This window comes from Scyliorhinus canicula, chromosome 19 (assembly GCF_902713615.1).
Source record: "Scyliorhinus canicula chromosome 19, sScyCan1.1, whole genome shotgun sequence".
Taxonomy (NCBI): Eukaryota; Metazoa; Chordata; class Chondrichthyes; order Carcharhiniformes; family Scyliorhinidae; genus Scyliorhinus; species Scyliorhinus canicula.
The window spans coordinates 69960990-69985499 of NC_052164.1; the positions used below are offsets into that span (position 1 = coordinate 69960990).

A 24510-nucleotide genomic window follows, 5' to 3' on the forward strand; every position below is an offset into this window, starting at 1 on the left:
CCCAGTCGGAGATGGAATAGCCGAGGTCCTGCGGAGCTTGTCCCTGTTGCAGGTGGGCATTGCCGAGGCACTGCAGAGCATGTCCCAATCATTGTAAAGCATTCCCAAGGGCATCGACACCATGGTACAGACATTGGGGAGCCACCAGGGCCGGCAGAGCCAGCTGACACAGGAGCAGCTACCCCTCCATCCCAAGGTGAACCCCAGGGACCTGTGGACACCGACCAGGAGGAGGGGGCACTGGGTGCCAACCAGGACTCATCCTATGGAGTGGCAATGGTGGCCACTAGCTCCCCCGGGTTCCACCCCTCTGATGAAGCTGCACCTCACAGTCAGAACCTGGTGCAGTGCGGCACGGCTGTGCATGTGCCACCGGCGGGTGTGCGCCGGGGCCTCCAGTCCCAGAGCCCCCAGAGCACGCCCACCAGCGGCATCGAAGGCCACGGGACATGGTAATCAGCAGGCTGCCTCCTCCTCTGATGTACAACCTGGGAAAACAGCTAGACGCAGTGGTAGAGCACAGAAGGCGAAGTACATTGTGGATCACTGAGAGGGAGGGGAGGTATGGTGTAAGGAGGGTGAGACGGTGGTGGGGAGGGGAGAGGGCAACACCATCGGGAGAGTGGAGCACTGGTGGATACTTATTTGAAAGGCATTAAAAAACTTTCACCACAACCACTTTCTTCTGCAATGCGGGCTGATCACAAAACCTTGCCCCATCTCCCTTGACATGAGGATCTTGGATTCCCTCCCACCCCCAGCACACGGCGTGCAGGTGATGGGTGTGAATGAGCATGCAGCAGAAAGCCAGGGGTCAGACTATGGCATAGATGGAGGAGCACCAGCACTCAGCTCTCTGCAGGTTATCATCAAAATCTGCCCGCGATGGTGGCCCGCTGACAGTGCCGACATAGTCCCTACCCTGCATTGATATAACACAGACTTTGGTAGAGTGGGAAATGGGGGAGTGGGGAGGATGGTGAGGGTGGGGAGGGGGCACAGAGGGATGGGGAAGGGGGAGGGAGGGGTAGCAATGACAGATAACACCAAGTCCTACGTGAAGCGAGTGCTGATAAGGACCTCCCTGGCCCTCCGGACTTGCCGGATCCTTGTCGCTGCCGCTTGTCCCTCAGCCTCCGGTTGGTCCTCTGGTTCCTCACCATCATCGTCCACCAGCCCCTCCTGGTCCAGCGCCTCCTCATCGTCCTCCTCCTCCTCCTTTGAGGTAGCCACATGTTCCTCCTCCTCCACCTCCAGCACGTTGCCCCGCTGCTGTGCCAGATTGTGGAGAGCATAGCAGACCACCACAAAGCGGGCGACCCTCCAGCGGGTGTTCTGCAAGGCACCACTGGAATGGTCGAGGCATCGGAACCGCACTTTGAGCAGACTGATGCACCATTCAATGACAGACAGGGTGGTCGCATGTGCCTCGTTGTAACAGATCACCGCATTGGTGACTGGTCTCCGTACGGGCGTGGTCAGCCAAGTCCCAGCAAGTACCCCTTATCAACCAATAGCAAACTGGCCATCCTGGAGTGGTCCTCAAAAAGACCGGGGATGTCCGACTGCTCCAGGATGTAGCTACCATGCATGCTCCCTGGAAAGCATGCACACATGTACATGATCTTCATGTGGTGATTGCACAGGAGCTGGATGTTCAGGGGATGGAGCGCCTTCCTGTTGATGTAGCGCACTCCCAGATGGCCCAGTGCATGTAAGGTGACATGCATGCTATCTATTATCCCCTGGACCTGGGTCATTCCACCTGTGGCAGAGAATCCTGTTGCCCAGGCATCTTGTTGGGCCTGGTCGGTGTCAAAGTTTATATAGTTCACTGCCTAGGCAAACAGGGCATCCATGATCTGTCGGATATACTTGTGGGCTTTAGCTTGATAGATGCCACAAAAGTCCCCACTCAAGCCCTGGAATGATCTTGAAGTGTAAAAGTTCAGGGCTGCGGTAACAGGAGGAGTGGGTGTCCTCCTTCTCCACGTAGTGCCAAGTCCGCAAGGACATAGCACAGGTGCCGCACCATCTGCTTGTTGAGGTGGAGCGTCCTGTGGCACGCGCTGCCAATCATTTGCTTGTACACCTTGGGCCATCGTGGGCCTCCCTCTCTGGGTCTCACCCTGGCCTGAAGGGCGGCCAGGTCCTCAGGGTGTGGGGTGGGGCCCTGCACATGGGCCGCCACCTCGAGCCTCTGTCAATGCTGGCTGACCGGCCAGTAGCACCACTAGGACAAGATCCGCAGGGTCCAAAATATCGTCCATACCGTTCAATATCTGTAAGGAATTGGGAGAGGGTATGGGACTGACAAACAGCGGTGTCTTCCATCCCGGGATCCTCCATTAACCCATTGCTCCCCTTGTCCACATACCACACCCCCTACATGGCACTCCCTGCCCATGCAGACCCGGCCACAGTGGGGCCGCTGATCACACCCTGCATCCCAGACACCCAAATATAATGTTACCTGGACTGGGTGCACTCACCCATCCTCCGGCTGTGGACATATCCACTGGGCTGGGGCCCATCCCCTGGGTGTTCGGATGTTGGCTGCTGTGTCTGTGCTGTTGCCTCCCGCAATATTCAGGCGCAGTGTCCATGCTTCATGGTCTGAATGGGATGCTGAGCAATAAGCCCACATGCTACATGGCAGGCCGACCCAAGGGAACCTTGGGATGTGTGAGGTGCTCACTTAGCTACGATTGCCAATTCCCTATCAGCAATAACCTTTAGCCGCATGGCCAGAGGCCTCCGTGGTCAGTGGGAGTTAGGGTTGCCTCCGGAACGGGTACACACGATCCAGTAGTTGGCATGGCAAACTTGTGCGCAGTTCCTCCCCCATCCCACCCCCCAGCAGAGACCCCTCCACCCCCCCCAACTCCAATATCCCCAACACCCATGGCGGCCCACCCCAACCGAGGCTGGACTTCCCCGATTGCCCCCCCCCCCCCCCCCACCCCCTCCAAGCACAGGGGTAGCAGGTCCAGTGCCCCCGGGTGCTCTGCTTGTGAGCAAAGATGGCTACTCACCTCCTCGGGTCCCTCCCAGGGGTCCATCTGCCAGGTTCACGGAGTACTAATTGGTGCCCGCATGAGTACAAGTCAAGGAGTACTAATCGGTGCCTGCATGATCACTTGCTGGGGAGACGGTTGGATCACGGGAGGCCGTTGGATATGGGGTGGCTCCCGTTAATTGTATGAAAATCGGTCTTAAGTGGTGATTATTGGATTCTTGCCATGCTACGGCAGGATCCTGATTTCACCTACGGGAGCGGGCTGGTTGCATCGCTAACGGTTTGGTGCCCAACGCAGTTCTCATTTTTGGCCTCTTCCGCTATTCACCGGCCTTGTCGCACTCTTGCTCGAGCGCAATGAGGCCACTGAACTGCGCTGAAAGTAAAACCTGTACCCTCACTAGCCTTGAGTTGCTCAGAGGGCTTTTTTATTACACAGACCATCTGATACAATTTTGAGGGTATTTATCTTGCTTCTTAAGTGCCTTAATTTATTTTGTTGATTATTTCCACAACACGAAAGCCCTAAGGCAAATTAAACAATGTATTGCATTAAACTATGTAATTTATTGAGTCTGCCAGTTGCATTCATGTACTCTGTTGCTAAAGGTTGTGCAATATGCGGGAAGGCTTCCTCACAAAGTACAGAAGGGAGTCGGATTCAAAATTGCAGAGTTACATTAATGCAGTGCATTGGGCTACAGCTTTGAGACCTGGATGGAAATCCAGCCAGCACTGTTGGGAAGTAAGTTGCCACTATTGGCTAGATGTAGGTGACATATGTTGAGAAATCCTGATTTAGTTGCGAGTAGCGAACTGGCCACAGAACTGCTCCCATTTTGGCACCCTCGATCTCAGCAGCTGCAAGAATAGCTGGTGTGTGAAATGGGAATGCCACAGTTATTAAGCAGGGATTTCTTAATCTGAGCTAGGCCGAGGGTAATGTAAAGAACAAAACTGAAGCACTTTTCCTGACACCAACACGTCCCACAGTGGGACAGCCAATGGTGTACTTTGAAATGCAGTCACTCATGGAACGTAGACAAACACAGCACCCAATGTGCCCACAGAAAGGGTTCATAAACAGTAAGGAAATAAATTATAACATCTATTTTTTGATGTTTGGTTGAGGGCTAAACACTGGCCAGACACAGGAAGCGCTCCTCTGCTCTTCGAATAATGTCACTGGCTCTTTCACAAATGGCCAACTGGGAAGACAGGACTTCAGGTTACTGTCTAATCTGAATGACGGCACCACCAGCAGTGCAGCACTCCCCCAGTACTACACTGAAGTAGTAAGCTAGAACACATGCCCAATGCTGTGGCGTAGGGCCAAAATTAATGACCATTTAACAGAGAGGCGAGAATACTACCACTGAGCCAAGGTTGACTCATTGAGCAAATGAAACATCACGTATTAAATGGCTGTGATATATTTGATTTAGGAATGTCAGCACAGGACAGGGAGCAAGAGTGCGACATTGCATCCCACCTACAAAACATCACTCAACAATGAGCTGACTCTACCTGCCGGCCTTGCAAGCCAGTAGACTGACTCTCAGCACAAGTTCCGCTGATGAGGAGCATCATTCAACAAGCAATGCCTCAGACTAATTGAAGATCTGATTGAGACAGGACAGAGATCAAATCTCAGCTGAAGACTTTCCATTTTATTTTCTCCATAATGGCTTGAGGAAGCAGACTGGAAGGTTCCCATTTGAACAAAGCACAGTCCCGTCACTTCTTGACTGACAGCATTCCTGTGACCGATACACCACTGGAATCTTCAGACAAGATGAAAGAGCCTTTGTGGAGAAGCCAAAAGGCACAACAAAAGACAAAATTGCTGAAAGGAATTGAGGCTGAAGCTAGCCCTTTGCACAAAGTAAGACTTGACAGGTCTGCGCAGGCCTTAGAGCCAAGAGCCATCTCACAAGCTGTTCTTTTCATTCCAGTGGCAGTCACATTAAGGGAGTATCAGGTAGATAAGGTGCAGGAGGGCTCAATGGATGTTAATACAGTGATTAGCTTTGTAATCTAAGACACATAATAGACCTCTAAAGGACTCCTAACATCGATATCTGTAAATCCTTACCCTCCAGCTGGAGAGAATTCACTGGAAAGAATTTTCATCACCCTTTGCAACAAATGATAATTTAACTCGTACAATATTATACCTTGTAAAGCTATGTTTCAACACCTCATTAAGAGATACATTGCCTATCTATCTTTGTTTCTTGGATTTGGGATCCGTGCAACTAAAGATTGATTTTCCATATTGCAACATCTTTCTGAGTTGAGCAGATACAGCAAATACATGAACACAATAATCAGAGCTCTACAGGGACAGGAACTGTGATACTAACCAGAACTGTGCACATGCAGGTAATGCAGTACCAACCTAATTTGTTCAGATACAGATATTACTGTACTGAGTCAATCTGTCCAGATACAGGAATTACTGCATTGATCAATCTGTACAGATACAGGAATCACTGTACTGAGCCAATCTGTACAAGTACTGGAATTACTGTACTGAGCCAATCTGTACAGATACAGGAATTACTGTACTGATCAAATCTGCAATGATACAGGAATTACTGGACTGAGCCAATCTGCACAGATACAGGAATTACTGTACTGAGCCAATCTGCACAGATACAGGAATCAATGTACTGAGCCAACCTGTACAGATACAGGAATTACTGGACTGAGCCAAACTGTACAGATTCAGGAATTACTATACTGAGCCAATCTGAACACATACAGGAATCACTGTACTGAGCCAATCTGCACAGATACAGGAATTACTGCACTGAGCCAATCTGTACAAATACAGGAATCACTGCACTGAGCTAATCTATACAGGTACAGGAATCACTGTACTGAGCCAGTCTGTCCAGATACAGGAATTACAGTACTGAGCCAATCTGTACAGATACACAAATTACTGTGCTGAGTCAATCTGCACAAATACAGGAATTACTGCACTGAGCTAACCTGTACAGGTCCAGGAATCACCGTACTGAGCCAGTCTGTACAGATACAGGAATTACTGTACTGAGCCATTCTGTACTGGTACCGGAATCACTGGACAGAGCCAATCAGTACAGGTACAGGAATCACTGTACTGAGCCAATCTGTACAAGTACAGGAATCACTGTACTATGCCAATCTGCACAGATACAGGAATTACTGTACTGAGCCAATCTGTACAGATACAGGAATCACTACTGAGCCAATCTGTACAGATACAGGAATCACTGTACTGAGCCAATCAGTACAGGTACAGGAATCACTGTACTGAGCCAATCAGCACAGATACAGGAATTACTGTACTGAGCCAATCTGCACAGATACAGGAATTACTGTACTGAGCCAATACACTCAGATACTGGAATTACTGTACTGAGCCAATCTGACCAGATACGGGGATTACTGTACTGAACCAATCTGTACAGGTACAGGAACCACTGTACTGAGCCAGGCTGTACAGATACAGGAATTACTGTACTTAGCCAATTTGTACAGTGACAGGAATTACTGTACTGAGCCAGTGTGTACAGATACAGTAATTACTGTACTGAGCCAATCTGCACAGATACAGGAATTACTGTACTGAGCAAATCTGTACAGATACAGGAATTACTGCACTGAGCCAATCTGCACAGATACAGGAATTACTGTACTGAGCCAATCTGCACAGATACCGGAATCACTGTACTGAGCCAATCAGCACAGATGCAGGAATTACGGTACTGAGCCAATCTGCACAGATACAGGAATTACTGTACTGAGCCAATAGACTCAGATACTGGAATTACTGTACTGAGCCAATCTGACCAGATACGGGGATTACTGTACTGAACCACTCTGTACAGGTACAGGAACCACTGTACTGAGCCAGTCTGTACAGATACAGGAATTACTGTACTTAGCCAATTTGTACAGTGACAGGAATTACTGTACTGAGCCAGTGTGTACAGATACAGGAATTACTATACTGAGCCAATCTGCACAGATACAGGAATTACTGCACTGAGTCAATCTGTACAGATACAGGAATTACTGCACTGAGCAAATCTGTACAGATACAGGAATTACTGCACTGAGCCAATCTGCACAGATACAGGAATTACTGTACTGAGCCAATCTGCACAGATACAGGAATTACTGCACTGAGTCAATCTGTACAGATACAGGAATTACTGTACTGAGCCAATCTGTACAGATACAGGAATTACTATACTGAGCCAATCTGCACAGATACAGGAATCACTGTACTAAGCCAATCTGCACAGATACAGGAATTACTGCACTGAGCCAATCTGTACAGATACAGCAATTACTGCACTGAGCGAATCTGTACAGATACAGGAATTAGTGTACTGAGCCAATCTGTACAGATACAGGAATCACTACTGAGCCAATGTGTACAGATGCAGGAGTCAATGTATTGAGCCAATCTGTACAGATACAGCAATTACTGCACTGAGCCAATCTGTACAGATACAGGAATTACTGTACTGAGCCAATCTGTACAGATACAGGAATTACTGTACTGAGCCAATCAGCACAGATACAGGAATTACTGTACTGAGTCAATCTGTACAGATACAGGAATTACTGTACTGAGCCAACCAGCACAGATACAGGAATTACTGCACTGAGCCAATCTGTACAGATACAGGAATTAGTGTACTGAGCCAATCTGTACAGATACAGGAATCACTACTGAGCCAATGTGTACAGATGCAGGAGTCAATGTATTGAGCCAATCTGAACAGATACAGCAATTACTGCACTGAGCCAATCTGTACAGATACAGGAATTACTGTACTGAGCCAATCTGACAAGATACGGGAATTACTGCACTGAGCCATTCTGTACAGGTACAGCAACCACTGTACAGAGCCAATCTGTACAGATACAGGAATTACTGTACAGTGCCAATGTGCACAGATACAGGAATTACTGTACTGAGCCAATCTGCACAGATACAGGAATTACTGTACTGAGCCAATCTGCACAGATACAGGAATTACTGTACTGAGCCAATCTGACCCGATACGGGAATTACTGCACTGAGCCATTCTGTACAGGTACAGGAACCACTGTACAGAGCCAATCTGTACTGATACAGGAATTACTGTACTGAGCCAATCTGTCCAGATACAGGAATTACTGTACTGTGCCAGTCTGTACAGATAGAGTAATAACTGTACTGATTCATCTGCACAGGTACAGGAATTACTGTACTGAACCACTCTGTACAGGTACAGGAACCACTGTACTGAGCCAGTCTGTACAGATACAGGAATTACTGTACTTAGCCAATGTGTACAGTGACAGGAATTACTGTACTGAGCCAGTGTGTACAGATACAGGAATTACTGTACTGATCCAATCTGCACAGATACAGGAATTACTGTACTGAGCAAATCTGTACAGATACAGGAATTACTGCACTGAGCCAATCTGTACAGATACAGGAATTACTGTACTAGGCCAATCTGCACAGATACAGGAATCTCTGTACTGAGCTAATCTGCACAGATACAGGAATTACTGTACTGAGCCAATCTGGACAGATACAGGAATTACTGTACTGAGCCAATCTGCACAGATACAGGAATTACTGTACTGAGCAAATCTGTACAGATACAGGAATTACTGCACTGAGCCAATCTGTACAGATACAGGAATTACTGTACTGAGCCAATCTGCACAGATACCGGAATCACTGTACTGAGCCAATCAGCACAGATGCAGGAATTACGGTACTGAGCCAATCTGCACAGATACAGGAATTACTGTACTGAGCCAATAGACTCAGATACTGGAATTACTGTACTGAGCCAATCTGACCAGATACGGGGATTACTGTACTGAACCACACTGTACAGGTACAGGAACCACTGTACTGAGCCAGTCTGTACAGATACAGGAATTACTGTACTTAGCCAATTTGTACAGTGACAGGAATTACTGTACTGAGCCAGTGTGTACAGATACAGGAATTACTGTACTGAGCCAATCTGCACAGATACAGGAATAACTGTACTGATCCAATCTGCACAGGTACAGGAATTACTGTACTGAGCCAATCTGTACAGATACAGGATTAACTATACTGAGCCAAACTGTACAGATACAGGAATTACGGTACTGAGCCAATCTGCACAGATACAGGAATTACTGTACTGAGCCAATCTGTACAGATACAGGAATCACTGCACTGAGCTAATCTATACAGGTACAGGAATCACTGTACTGAGCCAGTCTGTCCAGATACAGGAATTACAGTACTGAGCCAATCTGTACAGATACACAAATTACTGTGCTGAGTCAATCTGCACAAATACAGGAATTACTGCACTGAGCTAACCTGTACAGGTCCAGGAATCACCGTACTGAGCCAGTCTGTACAGATACAGGAATTACTGTACTGAGCCATTCTGTACTGGTACCGGAATCACTGGACAGAGCCAATCAGTACAGATACAGGAATTACTGTACTGAGCCAATCTGTACAAGTACAGGAATCACTGTACTGTGCCAATCTGCACAGATACAGGAATTACTGTACTGAGCCAATCTGTACAGATACAGGAATCACTACTGAGCCAATCTGTACAGATACAGGAATCAGTGTACTGAGCCAATCAGTACAGGTACAGGAATCACTGAACTGAGCCAATCAGCACAGATACTGGAATTACTGTACTGAGCCAATCTGCACAGATACAGGAATTACTGTACTGAGCCAATACACTCAGATACTGGAATTACTGTACTGAGCCAATCTGACCAGATACGGGGATTACTGTACTGAACCACTCTGTACAGGTACAGGAACCACTGTACTGAGCCAGGCTGTACAGATACAGGAATTACTGTACTTAGCCAATTTGTACAGTGACAGGAATTACTGTACTGAGCCAGTGTGTACAGATACAGGAATTACTGTACTGAGCCAATCTGCACAGATACAGGAATTACTGTTCTGAGCAAATCTGTACAGATACAGGAATTACTGCACTGAGCCAATCTGTACAGATACAGGAATTACTGTACTGAGCCAATCTGCACAGATACCGGAATCACTGTACTGAGCCAATCAGCACAGATGCAGGAATTACGGTACTGAGCCAATCTGCACAGATACAGGAATTACTGTACTGAGCCAATAGACTCAGATACTGGAATTACTGTACTGAGCCAATCTGACCAGATACGGGGATTACTGTACTGAACCACTCTGTACAGGTACAGGAACCACTGTACTGAGCCAGTCTGTACAGATACAGGAATTACTGTACTTAGCCAATTTGTACAGTGACAGGAATTACTGTACTGAGCCAGTGTGTACAGATACAGGAATTACTATACTGAGCCAATCTGCACAGATACAGGAATTACTGTACTGAGCAAATCTGTACAGATACAGGAATTACTGCACTGAGCCAATCTGTACAGATACAGGAATTACTGTACTAGGCCAATCTGCACAGATACAGGAATCTCTGTACTGAGCCAATCTGCACAGATACAGGAATTACTGCACTGAGTCAATCTGTACAGATACAGGAATTACTGTACTGAGCCAATCTGTACAGATACAGGAATTACTATACTGAGCCAATCTGCACAGATACAGGAATCACTGTACTAAGCCAATCTGCACAGATACAGGAATTACTGCACTGAGCCAATCTGTACAGATACAGCAATTACTGCACTGAGCGAATCTGTACAGATACAGGAATTAGTGTACTGAGCCAATCTGTACAGATACAGGAATCACTACTGAGCCAATCTTTACAGATGCAGGAGTCAATGTATTGAGCCAATCTGTACAGATACAGGAATTACTGTACTGAGCCAATCAGCACAGATACAGGAATTACTGTACTGAGTCAATCTGTACAGATACAGGAATTACTGTACTGAGCCAATCAGCACAGATACAGGAATTACTGCACTGAGCCAATCTGTACAGATACAGGAATTACTGTACTGAGCCAATCTGCACAGATACAGGAATTACTGTACTGAGCCATTCTGACAAGATACGGGAATTACTGCACTGAGCCATTCTGTACAGGTACAGGAACCACTGTACAGAGCCAATCTGTACAGATACAGGAATTACTGTACAGCGCCAATCTGCACAGATACAGGAATTACTGTACTGAGCCAATCTGCACAGATACAGGAATTACTGTACTGAGCCAATCTGCACAGATACAGGAATTACTGTACTGAGCCATTCTGTACAGGTACAGGAACCACTGTACAGAGCCAATCTGTACTGATACAGGAATTACTGTACTGAGCCAATCTGTCCAGATACAGGAATTACTGTACTGTGCCAGTCTGTACAGATAGAGTAATAACTGTACTGATCCATCAGGACAGGTACAGGAATTACTGTACTGAACCACTCTGTACAGGTACAGGAACCACTGTACTGAGCCAGTCTGTACAGATACAGGAATTACTGTACTTAGCCAATGTGTACAGTGACAGGAATTACTGTACTGAGCCAGTGTGTACAGATACAGGAATTACTGTACTGATCCAATCTGCACAGATACAGGAATTACTGTACTGAGCAAATCTGTACAGATACAGGAATTACTGCACTGAGCCAATCTGTACAGATACAGGAATTACTGTACTAGGCCAATCTGCACAGATACAGGAATCTCTGTACTGAGCTAATCTGCACAGATACAGGAATTACTGTACTGAGCCAATCTGGACAGATACAGGAATTACTGTACTGAGCCAATCTGCACAGATACAGGAATTACTGTACTGAGCAAATCTGTACAGATACAGGAATTACTGCACTGAGCCAATCTGTACCGATACAGGAATTACTGTACTGAGCCAATCTGCACAGATACCGGAATCACTGTACTGAGCCAATCAGCACAGATGCAGGAATTACGGTACTGAGCCAATCTGCACAGATACAGGAATTACTGTACTGAGCCAATAGACTCAGATACTGGAATTACTGTACTGAGCCAATCTGACCAGATACGGGGATTACTGTACTGAACCACACTGTACAGGTACAGGAACCACTGTACTGAGCCAGTCTGTACAGATACAGGAATTACTGTACTGAGCCAATCTGCACAGATACCGGAATCACTGTACTGAGCCAATCAGCACAGATGCAGGAATTACGGTACTGAGCCAATCTGCACAGATACAGGAATTACTGTACTGAGCCAATAGACTCAGATACTGGAATTACTGTACTGAGCCAATCTGACCAGATACGGGGATTACTGTACTGAACCACTCTGTACAGGTACAGGAACCACTGTACTGAGCCAGTCTGTACAGATACAGGAATTACTGTACTTAGCCAATTTGTACAGTGACAGGAATTACTGTACTGAGCCAGTGTGTACAGATACAGGAATTACTATACTGAGCCAATCTGCACAGATACAGGAATTACTGTACTGAGCAAATCTGTACAGATACAGGAATTACTGCACTGAGCCAATCTGTACAGATACAGGAATTACTGTACTAGGCCAATCTGCACAGATACAGGAATCTCTGTACTGAGCCAATCTGCACAGATACAGGAATTACTGCACTGAGTCAATCTGTACAGATACAGGAATTACTGTACTGAGCCAATCTGTACAGATACAGGAATTACTATACTGAGCCAATCTGCACAGATACAGGAATCACTGTACTAAGCCAATCTGCACAGATACAGGAATTACTGCACTGAGCCAATCTGTACAGATACAGCAATTACTGCACTGAGCGAATCTGTACAGATACAGGAATTAGTGTACTGAGCCAATCTGTACAGATACAGGAATCACTACTGAGCCAATCTTTACAGATGCAGGAGTCAATGTATTGAGCCAATCTGTACAGATACAGGAATTACTGTACTGAGCCAATCAGCACAGATACAGGAATTACTGTACTGAGTCAATCTGTACAGATACAGGAATTACTGTACTGAGCCAATCAGCACAGATACAGGAATTACTGCACTGAGCCAATCTGTACAGATACAGGAATTACTGTACTGAGCCAATCTGCACAGATACAGGAATTACTGTACTGAGCCATTCTGACAAGATACGGGAATTACTGCACTGAGCCATTCTGTAAAGGTACAGGAACCACTGTACAGAGCCAATCTGTACAGATACAGGAATTACTGTACAGCGCCAATCTGCACAGATACAGGAATTACTGTACTGAGCCAATCTGCACAGATACAGGAATTACTGTACTGAGCCAATCTGCACAGATACAGGAATTACTGTACTGAGCCAATCTGACCCGATACGGGAATTACTGCACTGAGCCATTCTGTACAGGTACAGGAACCACTGTACAGAGCCAATCTGTACTGATACAGGAATTACTGTACTGAGCCAATCTGTCCAGATACAGGAATTACTGTACTGTGCCAGTCTGTACAGATAGAGTAATAACTGTACTGATCCATCAGCACAGGTACAGGAATTACTGTACTGAACCACTCTGTACAGGTACAGGAACCACTGTACTGAGCCAGTCTGTACAGATACAGGAATTACTGTACTTAGCCAATGTGTACAGTGACAGGAATTACTGTACTGAGCCAGTGTGTACAGATACAGGAATTACTGTACTGATCCAATCTGCACAGATACAGGAATTACTGTACTGAGCAAATCTGTACAGATACAGGAATTACTGCACTGAGCCAATCTGTACAGATACAGGAATTACTGTACTAGGCCAATCTGCACAGATACAGGAATCTCTGTACTGAGCTAATCTGCACAGATACAGGAATTACTGTACTGAGCCAATCTGCACAGATACAGGAATTACTGTACTGAGCCAATCTGCACAGATACAGGAATTACTGTACTGAGCAAATCTGTACAGATACAGGAATTACTGCACTGAGCCAATCTGTACCGATACAGGAATTACTGTACTGAGCCAATCTGCACAGATACCGGAATCACTGTACTGAGCCAATCAGCACAGATGCAGGAATTACGGTACTGAGCCAATCTGCACAGATACAGGAATTACTGTACTGAGCCAATAGACTCAGATACTGGAATTACTGTACTGAGCCAATCTGACCAGATACGGGGATTACTGTACTGAACCACACTGTACAGGTACAGGAACCACTGTACTGAGCCAGTCTGTACAGATACAGGAATTACTGTACTTAGCCAATTTGTACAGTGACAGGAATTACTGTACTGAGCCAGTGTGTACAGATACAGGAATTACTGTACTGAGCCAATCTGCACAGATACAGGAATAACTGTACTGATCCAATCTGCACAGGTACAGGAATTACTGTACTGAGCCAATCTGTACAGATACAGGATTAACTATACTGAGCCAAACTGTACAGATACAGGAATTACGGTACTGAGCCAATCTGCACAGATAAAGGAATTACTGTACTGAGCCAATCTGTACAGATACAGGAATCACTGCACTGAGCTAATCTGTACAGGTACAGGAATCACTGTACTGAGCCAGTCTGCACAGATACAGGAATTACTGTCCTGAGCCAATCTGTACAGGTACAGGAATCACTGTACTGAGCCAATCTTTACAAATACAGGAATCACTGCACTGAGCTAATCTATACAGGTACAGGAATCACTGTACTGAGCCAGTCTGTCCAGATACAGGAATTACAGTACTGAGCCAATCTGTACAGATACACAATTACTGTACTGAGCCAATCTGTACAGATACAGGAATTACTGCACTGAGCCAATCTGTACAGATACAGGAATTACTGCACAGAGCCAATCTGTACAGATACAGGAATCACTGTACTGAGCCAATCTGTACAGATACAGGAATTACTGTACTGAGCCAATCTGTACAGATACAGGAATTACTGCCCTGAGCCAATCTGTACAGATACAGGAATTACTGCACTGAGCCAATCTGTACAGCTACAGGAATCACTGTACCGAGCCAATCTGTACAGGTACAGGGATTACTGGACTGAGCCAATCTGTACAGGTACAGGAATTACTGTACTGAGCCAATCTGTACAGGTACTGGAATTACTGTACTGAGCCAATCTGTACAGGTACAGGAATTACTGTACTGAGCCAATCTGTACAGATACAGGAATTACTGTACTGAGCCAATCTGTACAGATACAGGAATTACTGCCCCGAGCCAATCTGTACAGATACAGGAATTACTGCTCTGAGCCAATCTGTACAGATACAGAAATTACTGCACAGAGCCAATCTGTACAGATACAGGAATTACTGCCCTGAGCCAATCTGACCAGATACAGGAATTACTGTACTGAGCCAATCAGCACAGATACAGGGATCACTGTACTGAGCCAGTCTGTACAGGTACAGGAATTACTGTACTGAGCCAATCTGTACAGATACAGGAATTACTGTTCTGAGCCAATCTGTACAGATACAGGAATTACTGTACTGAGCCAATCTGTACAGATACAGGAATTACTGTACTGAGCCAATCTGCACAGATACAGGAATTACTGTACTGAGCCAATCTGTACAGATAGAGGAATTACTGTACTGAGCCAATCTGTACACATACAGGAATTACTGTACTGAGCCAATCTGTACAGATATAGGAATGAGTGTACTGAGCCAATCTGCACAGATACAGGAATTACTGCCCTGAGCCAATCTGTACAGATAGAGGAATTACTGTACAGAGCCAATTTGCACAGAGAGAATTTGGTACCATGACCCAGTCTGGTAGATACAAATGTTGCTGTACAAACGCAGGTAGTATATAAATACAGGGATTGTTGTACTGAACTACTCCTGTACACTTACAGATATTGTAGAATCTACGCAGCTCCACGTGAATGCTGAACACAATTCAGTGTTGGCGCAAGCTGCTTTTGATAATAATCCCGATACCGCAATGGTAAATGATCAGTTAATACAGTCCCTAGGCTGTCTTTGCCGCACTTACACCTGTACCGAAACAGAACCTGTAACATGCTGTACTCTCATTACAAGGAAGCTTTACTTTGCATTTTGTTGTACTTGAGCCAGTTTGATGCTGACCTTTGGGTCGCAATTTTCAACACTTATAACTTTCATATCTATTAGCAGAAAACACCGCCTCAAGAAGGAAACACGCACTTTTATGTTACAAGTATCAAGGCACTTTTTGAGTTTCATCACCTCCAAAGTTATGTGTGGCTACATAGGATGTACTGTCCTAAAATTCCAAGGAATTTCTTGTATTAATATAAAGTGGGCACTTCAGGCTGTATGTCTTTTATCCAGAAAGTGATGGAATATGGAACTAGCTGCTATGTGGGAGTAGCTGAGATGAATCGTGTAGATGTTTTTCAGGAGTTGTAAGAAAAATGCAGAGGGGAGAAAAAAAGGAACAGAAGGCTGCTAAGGTTTAAGTGAAGAGAGATGGAAAGAGGCTCATGTGCTGCAGAAACGCAGGCACAGACCAAACAGGTTGAGTCACCTGAATGACTGGTTTCGGGTGTGTAAATCCTACTTAATTCTGACAATGGCTGTGTCGCAAGGCTTTCCACCAAGAATCACAAAGGGACATTGAGATATCCTGTGGGTTTTCAGGGTCCTTTATCTCAGAAGTCATGGGGTTGAAGATGCGTTCCATTCTTTGCCCTGGCTTTGCTGTTTACATGATAAAACTGGTGGGAAATGTTCTGAGAGATGTTTGCAGGACACAATGCACTACTAGTCAGTAAACTGTTGATTCTGCAAACTGCCATATGGCCACTCTTGCCCATATCGATGGTACCATGTGCCAGATAGGCAAGACTCTTGTTGCAAACCTTTTTGTGACAAGCTAAATGCCAGTTAGTCAATTATATTCTTAACCTTGCATGTGCACTGTGGAATAATGACAATCTGAAGTAGAGACCTACATATAAACTGGGGATGGCAGGAAGGTTTACTACAGCCACATTCCTCCAGTAGGTTTAACAGGCCCGACAATGTTTTTGAGGAACAGATCTTGGTGTATGGGTCCTACACCACCTCATGGCTCAGATCCTCGTACTACCTCTTACCTCACTGCGGTCTGCTCCAGCTCCTCTGCTCCGGCCTGCTACATGACCCCGTGACCCTGTTGAACCTCTGGAGGATGAACTTCCTGTTGTGGAACAATTACTTGACATTTGACCCCGTTGCAGGAAGGTGGGTTTACTGTAAGGTATCAAGTCATCTTCTGCAAGAGCAAGTAAAAAAAAAATGGAGTTACTTCATCTGCGGAAAACTATCAATTAGTAAAGAGCTTTCACTTAAATGGCACCTTTCACATTTCAAAACACTTCACAGCCAATAAAGGAAGACAGCATTTCATGATCATAGTATCTGGCAAGGCCAAAGGCATGGGTTCAATTCCCGTACCAGCTGAGGTTATTCATGAAGGCCCCACCTTCTCAACCTTGCCCCTCACCTGAGGTGTGATGACCCTCAGGTTAAATCATCCCCAGTGAGCTCTCCCCCTGAAAGAGGAAAGTAGCCTATGGTCATCTGGAAACATGGTGACTTCACTTCACTTACCTGGCTTAACAATGCGGAGGTCCCCCACTGTGGCAAGTGTGAAACTGAAGTTTGTGGGTTACTAACATAAGAAAGAATGACCATGAAACCTGATGGTTTGTTGTCTAAACAAAATAACTTCATGAATATGCTTCAGAAAAGTAAAATGGCATCCACACATATTCAGGCCTACGTACAGTCCCAGTTGTCAATTATGTGCTTGGCTCTTGATAGCCCGAAGGACACTGAGGGGCTAGCACTTTGTCAATGTTACCCCCATCTCACAATCAAGTCAATGCATGCACAGTCACTTTTCTATACAGACAAAGGCAGCAACGCTTAATTAACTACTTAATTCATATTTGGTTGTGATGGTCGAAGGAGGACACCTAGGTTAGGATTTTTAGGATTGCCGGATTTCCTGTCTGAAGAGTTGGTGGGGAACAGACTGCAGTCATCTCATGCACAATGAGCGATAATTGGCTGCAGGCGGGATTCAGGAAGGCCAACCATACCACGTTAGAGAGCTGCTGGCCAATCTGATTGGCCTGAAGCTGTCTCGTCCCTGCAGCGACAGAAGCTCCCATCGAACATGGCTGCACATTTGAAGTGTGGGATTGATGACTACAGTGAGAAGGTTGGATAGGTGTGATTGCTTTATGAAAAAAGGCAAACTCACTTGATAAATAGCCTTTTTCCACCTGCTAAATAAATATAATGTTGAGATCCTTTATATAAATACGAGATAAATAATATGTCACGTGTGATTTCTGGGATTTTGCTTAATTTCAATATTTGAAATTTGGATACTTATAGAACTCTAGTCATCCATTCACCAAGGTTTTGCCCCACACAGTGGGCTACTTAATATAATGTCCACCCATAGTCATCCATTGAGACTAATGCAAATGTTGTGCCGGGAGGTTTCTGGATATTATGGGCTCCTTAATTATTTGTTAGGAATCCTGCGAATGTTCCATGTGAGGGTATCCCAAATCCCAGAAAAAATCTTGAAACACCGGTTCTTAACTATTTATTTTTGCAATTTGGAAAAAGTGTCTGAAACCCAGTGAGGAAAGGGGTCAGCCCTGTTGTAAATTATTCAGATAACAAATGTTTATTCAACTTTAAAAAAGGACAATGAGAAAGGCAACATTAAAGAACAACAGTTGCAATTAACTACAATAATGGTTACCCAGACCGTATACTTACATTAACTCCCCCAATCCATATCTATCTCTTTTCCTAAACTCTGAGAATACACCTTCCCCAAAACTACATCCCATAGGTTTTAACACTATGAGTCAAATTCAGTAAATAATTCCCACACAGGACCTGTAGCTTTATTTTTGGGGAACCATTCAGTAGAACATCTGGAGGTCTAACACAAGCAGCCTTCTGCTTTTTCTTTATGAACAACAGCTTGATTCCTCTGAGAGCTCTGCTTTGCAACTGAGTGTGGTACAGATCTAGGTCAATGGACTGCTGGTCTTCTCTTTGCTCAACAAAGTATCTTTTTCACCTGGCTATTAGGCTAATCTGCTTTGCACAAGTCCTCAGTGCAGCTAAATCCCTATCTGTTTCTTTTTATATCCAATTCTTTATTTTTCATTTCATTCCAACTTCCCAATACATTCAACAGCGAGTTTATTGGGGCAACACCAGAACAGATGCTACAGGAGGAGAGGAAAATGATGGCTATCTCATTTGGTGCTTAAAGATCCCAGCCACAAAATTGACTGGTGCAAAGGAGGAGTATTCCTTTGCCACCTTGCGTCATGGTGGTGACAGTTTTACTGTTTTGCATTAGAAGAAGTATGTTGGGTTGTCAATAATGCCATCATGACACTCGACAGGGAATGAAATAGTGGAACTCACACTGGGAGTTGAAGAAACTAAAGCACCCGATGAACATCTTTACTGATGTTAATCCGGCTCCCTCACATTGTCAGGAACAGTAACACTTCCCTGCACCATGTGTCACTGTATCGCTACTGATGGCAATTTAGCCTCCTCACACTGCAAGCGCAATCATTCTTCTCAATCAGCACCCTTCAATAATGGCTGCAGCTCTCCTGATGTCACTCCAGGTCTCTCACACTCAGAAGCTCAGTAACTCCACACAGCCCATACCCTGCATTACTTACTGACACACCAGCTCACCAACAATGTTGAGCTCGGTAACTCTGCCAGCCAGCACTGTGTTACTGGCAACATCCCCACTGATATTAATAAGACCTCCAACACCGTCAGTTTCGGAAACTTTTACTATTATGCCATTGTGAACACTTATTACTTGAAAAACTTTTCCATTTAAAGATAGGGTGCAGTGCACAGGAATGTCAGAGAACTGCCTGGAGAGTGGAACAGCATGGAGCCTGGCAGTGGCACAGATGGAAAGAAAAAATAATTGATGCACCAGTAACAGTGAAATGGAATTCAGGAACACTTGCTGTGTCTATTTTTCTCTGTTTCGGTAACAAAGTGAGTATACGAGATTTGCCTGTGCTTAACATCCCATTGCCTTGCTGTCTCAGCACTCTTAATAATTCTGCAGAATTTTCATATACTTAAAGCACTTGAACAAACATCAGCGCAGGATTAGAATTAATGCAATCAATTAACTCCAGCTCCGATGGAATGTCACACCCCGGTTACTGCACTTTCCCATATAGCAGCTAATTTAAGGTTTCCGGTGAAGTTTAATGCTGACCCAATCAATCTGCCATAAGCACCTCAGGCCCCACTGTGCCAAGTATTGGGAAATTGTTGAAAAGGAACTAATTGGACCTCAACCTTGTTAAAAGAATTTTGTGGCCATTTTGATTATGATTTATTCTCCCATCTAGGATAAAAGGTTATGAATTGTGAAATTTTATAGCAATTGGTTTTAATTCCACCGTAAACAAATTTAAAGGGGCAGGCATCTCCTGTGCAGCCATGATAGGTTGAAGCAACTCTAAAGAGGCCAGTGCTGCTGGATGGGCCCAACTGGTTAAGGTGTGTCCCAGTAGAGTGGGAATAAACTGATCTTCGGCATCAAAGGCCATCACAACCAGAATGTAATCCAACAGAATATGGACCAGTGGGTTAGTATATGGGAACAGAGGAACAGTAGTGGGCAATTCAACACCCTAGCCCTCCTCTGCCCTTCAACTAGATCATGGCTGCCCTGTTCCTCAACTCTATTTACCCTCCTTATTTCCACATCACTTGACATCTTTCAAGGAAAATCCATCAATTCTGACCTTAAAAGTCCTATTTGATCCAGCATCCATGTCCTTTTCTGGGGAGAATTCCAAATTTAAACCACCTGTTATGTGAAAATGTGCTTCCTAATTTCTCTTCTAGATGGTCCTCACATTAAACAAAGATTTAAATTCTTGATACTTCAAACAGAGAAAATGGTTTCTCTTTATCTATTCCTTGATGCATATTAGTCATATTCACGACCTCAGCCAGATCATCCCTCAATCTTTTGGTTTCAAGGAAATATGAACCAGGTTTATTCAATTTACACTCAATAATTTAACCCGAGTAGTCTGATATCACTTTGAGCGTCAAAGTATTCCGCCAAACATGGTGGTCAACTGTTAGGGTTGGGGGGATGGGAGAATGCTGCCTGTGGAAAGCAGCAGGCCAGAACTGAAGAGGGGTGATGGAATCCATCAAGCATTGCTCACTTATCATCAGGGATTGCGGGAGTATAAATTTAGTAATTTCCTTCATGGGAACGGAACTTATTGTCCATAAAGGGTTAGAGGCATAGTGCTTGGAGAAAGAAGGGGCTTGTTACCTACTTTACCCATTTAACTATACACAACACCCAATCCTGAAGTGATCTGTTTCAGCAGATCACCAAAGAATATTAAATAAAAAGAAAGACAAGAGACTATATCACCTGCATCTCAAAGCAGTTTACTGCCAATGAGGTGAAAGCCAGTTTGGTAATGTAGGGAACAATTTTTTTTATTTGTTCATGGGATGTGGGCCTCGCTGGCTGGGGCAGCATTTATTGCCCATCCCCGAGGGCATTTAAGAGTCAACCACATTGCCGTGGATCTGGAGTCACAAGTAGGCCACATCAGGTAAGGACAACAGATTTCCTTCCCGAAAGAACATTAGTGAACCAGATGGGTTTTTACAACAATGGTTTCATGGTCAGCTTTAAATTCCAGATTTTTTAATTGAATTCAAATTTCAGCATCTGCCATTGTGGGATTCAAACCCTGGTCCTCAGAGCACCAATCTGGGTTGCTGGATTACTAATCCAGCGACAATACCACTAAGCGACTGCCTGCCCCTGTTCCACAAACAACAATCAGATAATCATCATATTTTTTTTGTTGGTATGATTGAAGAATACATTTTGGCCAAGATACTCGGGAAAAACTGCTATTATTTGGAAGAGTGCCATTGGTGTTTTTGCGGAGGACAGATGGGTCCTCAGTTTAAAGTCCCATTTGAAAGCCGGCACTTCCAACAGTGCAGCACCTCCTCAATAGATTTTATGCTCAAGCCTCTGGAGTGGGACGTGAACTCACAACCCTCAGACTCAGATGTGTGAGAATTACGCACAAGCTACAGCTGACACCCAATAACGCAGTGAGTGACGAGCCACCTCAGACCTCAGACAATGTCACTGTAATACACCAATTACCAGGCCTCTCTGTAGACTTGGCCACTCACATGTCAGACAGCACCAATAGTATTTCTATAATCAACAACAATCATATTGAAAAGAAAACCAGTGTTTTGTTGTTCTCGTTACAAAAAGCTTTCTAGTTTTGGAATGGAAAATGGCCCTCAACAGTGGCAGAGACATGTTGCCCTGATGTGCAGGCACACCGTTGAATAAAGGAACAAACACTTTTGTCTACCCAGTGTGCTCCTGGAGCTGCTGATTGCTGGGGTATTAGCTACCCTCAGGTGTCGAATCTAAGTGGCTGTTCTTTAAGTCAGCTTCAGCAGGCTACATGGCTGGACAGTGAGATACGGTGTCACCTTTGAGCTTGGTCCCTATCCTCACTAGATGTCCAGGAAGGTGCTCTTTCTAAGCTCTCCCAGTGATTCTTGTTAGGCAAGGGAATCAAAGGTTATCAAGGAGTAGATGAGAATGTGGAACTAGATACACAAACAGATCAGCCATGATTTTATTGAATGGCGGGGCAGGTTCGAGGGGCTGAATGGCCCACTCCAGCTCTTATTTTGTATGTTGTCATTGATAAGCAACGGGGGCGCCGGCGTGTGGATGAATATTTTCCTCCTTAGGCCAGACATGCTGAGCATCTGATGTGGACTCAACGCAGGACATTAATCAAATCTGCCTTTCCAGGAAACATCTTTATGACCGAAGCTATAGGGGTGCTGTTTAAATGAAATGAAAAACAGAGCCAATTTAGATGAAATGGATAATAGCTGGTGAGAAATCCCTCGCGTCCCGAAGATGGATTGGCATCACAGGGATATGGGTTTCCCAAGGAACAAGACTATTTAACAGTCATCATCCAAACTGTGCCTAAAGCAGAGAATTGGTTTTGTTTCCAATTGGGATGGAGGTAACAGCACACAAAGACAGGCACCAATTAAAGTAAGTCATTGGCATTCAGGTCTCCTGGACTAGGTTCAATCATCTAGGGAGGTTGGAGACAAATTTTCTGGATTTTCTTCACCCCAATTGTCCTTGGGTTTTTGACTGGGGTTTGTGCCTCTCCCAAGAGACTACATGAGATTCAAAGGGTTAAGAGAAGCACCATACTATATGGGACAAAGCAGTTGGACCATTTGTACTCTTCCCATCTGATTTTGAAGAAAAGCAAGCTTCATTTCTGGAGATCCTGACTGAATTGGAATAACTACAGGTCAGAATTCAGCCCTGTTATTTGTACAGTCAAATTGACCTCCTCCACGACCCTAAGTGTTTATTCCTCTCACCAGTTTTGTGTCGTGATGAAGCTGCTCTGTTGTGAGAATGTGCACTCTCTGTTCGCTGATCGGCTGACTGCCTCCTTTCTATGGACGAAGCACTGCCGTCATGGTCCAGCGAGGTCAGGCTGCTCTCCAATCCAGTGGGCTGTAGGTAAGGTGTCTCCACAACTCCATCAGCTGGGGGAGGTTCGGGTGGTGGTGGAAGGTCTGTCCAAGGCAGAGATAGAGTGAGTCAAAAAAGCTGGCTAAGTCAGCGTCCTTACAGCACCCGTGGGCTAGAGAGAGAGCTGATAAATCAGGTAGGATTTGTGATTCCTAACCAGTGACACTTGTCGGTGGGTGTGCATGTTGCATATCGCACTAAGACTAACTACAGCTACAAGCAGCATTGATGGAACTAACTTCATTTCCACTTCCCCAACAGAGAGGGCAATATAGCAAAATGCTAAAGATAATGACTACACTCCCTCCCCACTTAAAAAAACGTATACCATAAAATGTAACGTATTGAATGTGCATGAGTTCCAAGAATTCAATCTGACGAACCCAACATCAACAATACCTGAAAATACACCAGATTGGGTTGCATATTTGTTTTTATGATAATCTCAACCAAAACATTTATAACTGATATTGCCAGAGTAATTAACAAGACAATAATGGGCTGGATTCTCCGCCGGTGGGATACTCCGTTTTGCCGGCAGCCGGGAGGTTTCCCAACAGCGTGCGACTACCCCACAATGAGAAATCCCATTGACCAGCCAGCGTGCTGAAACAGAAACGTGGCAGAGAATCCAGCCCAATGTTTTTCTTTAACACTAGTATGCGTTCAGCAAAAATATCATCATTTGGCAAGAAGTCATGAAAAGAACAATTTTCTTCCTTTCCACCTACTTTCCATTAACCTATCTACCTTCTTTCTCTTTCTGTCTGGAGATTGCCTTCTTCTTCCATTAGCTTGATTCTGTTCTCTCAATATCTCTGACTCCACTT

At 44.9% G+C, this 24510-nt stretch overlaps 1 protein-coding gene across 1 annotated transcript in view; it reads right to left on the bottom strand.

Moving 5' to 3' along the window:
- robo3 (roundabout, axon guidance receptor, homolog 3 (Drosophila)) overlaps positions 1 to 24510 on the bottom strand; it is a 342818-nt gene that overhangs the window by 8813 nt on the left and 309495 nt on the right. The window contains 2 exon segments of the mRNA XM_038779342.1: positions 17115 to 17272; positions 23524 to 23724. Of these exon segments, the coding sequence (XP_038635270.1) occupies positions 17115 to 17272; positions 23524 to 23724 (359 nt within the window).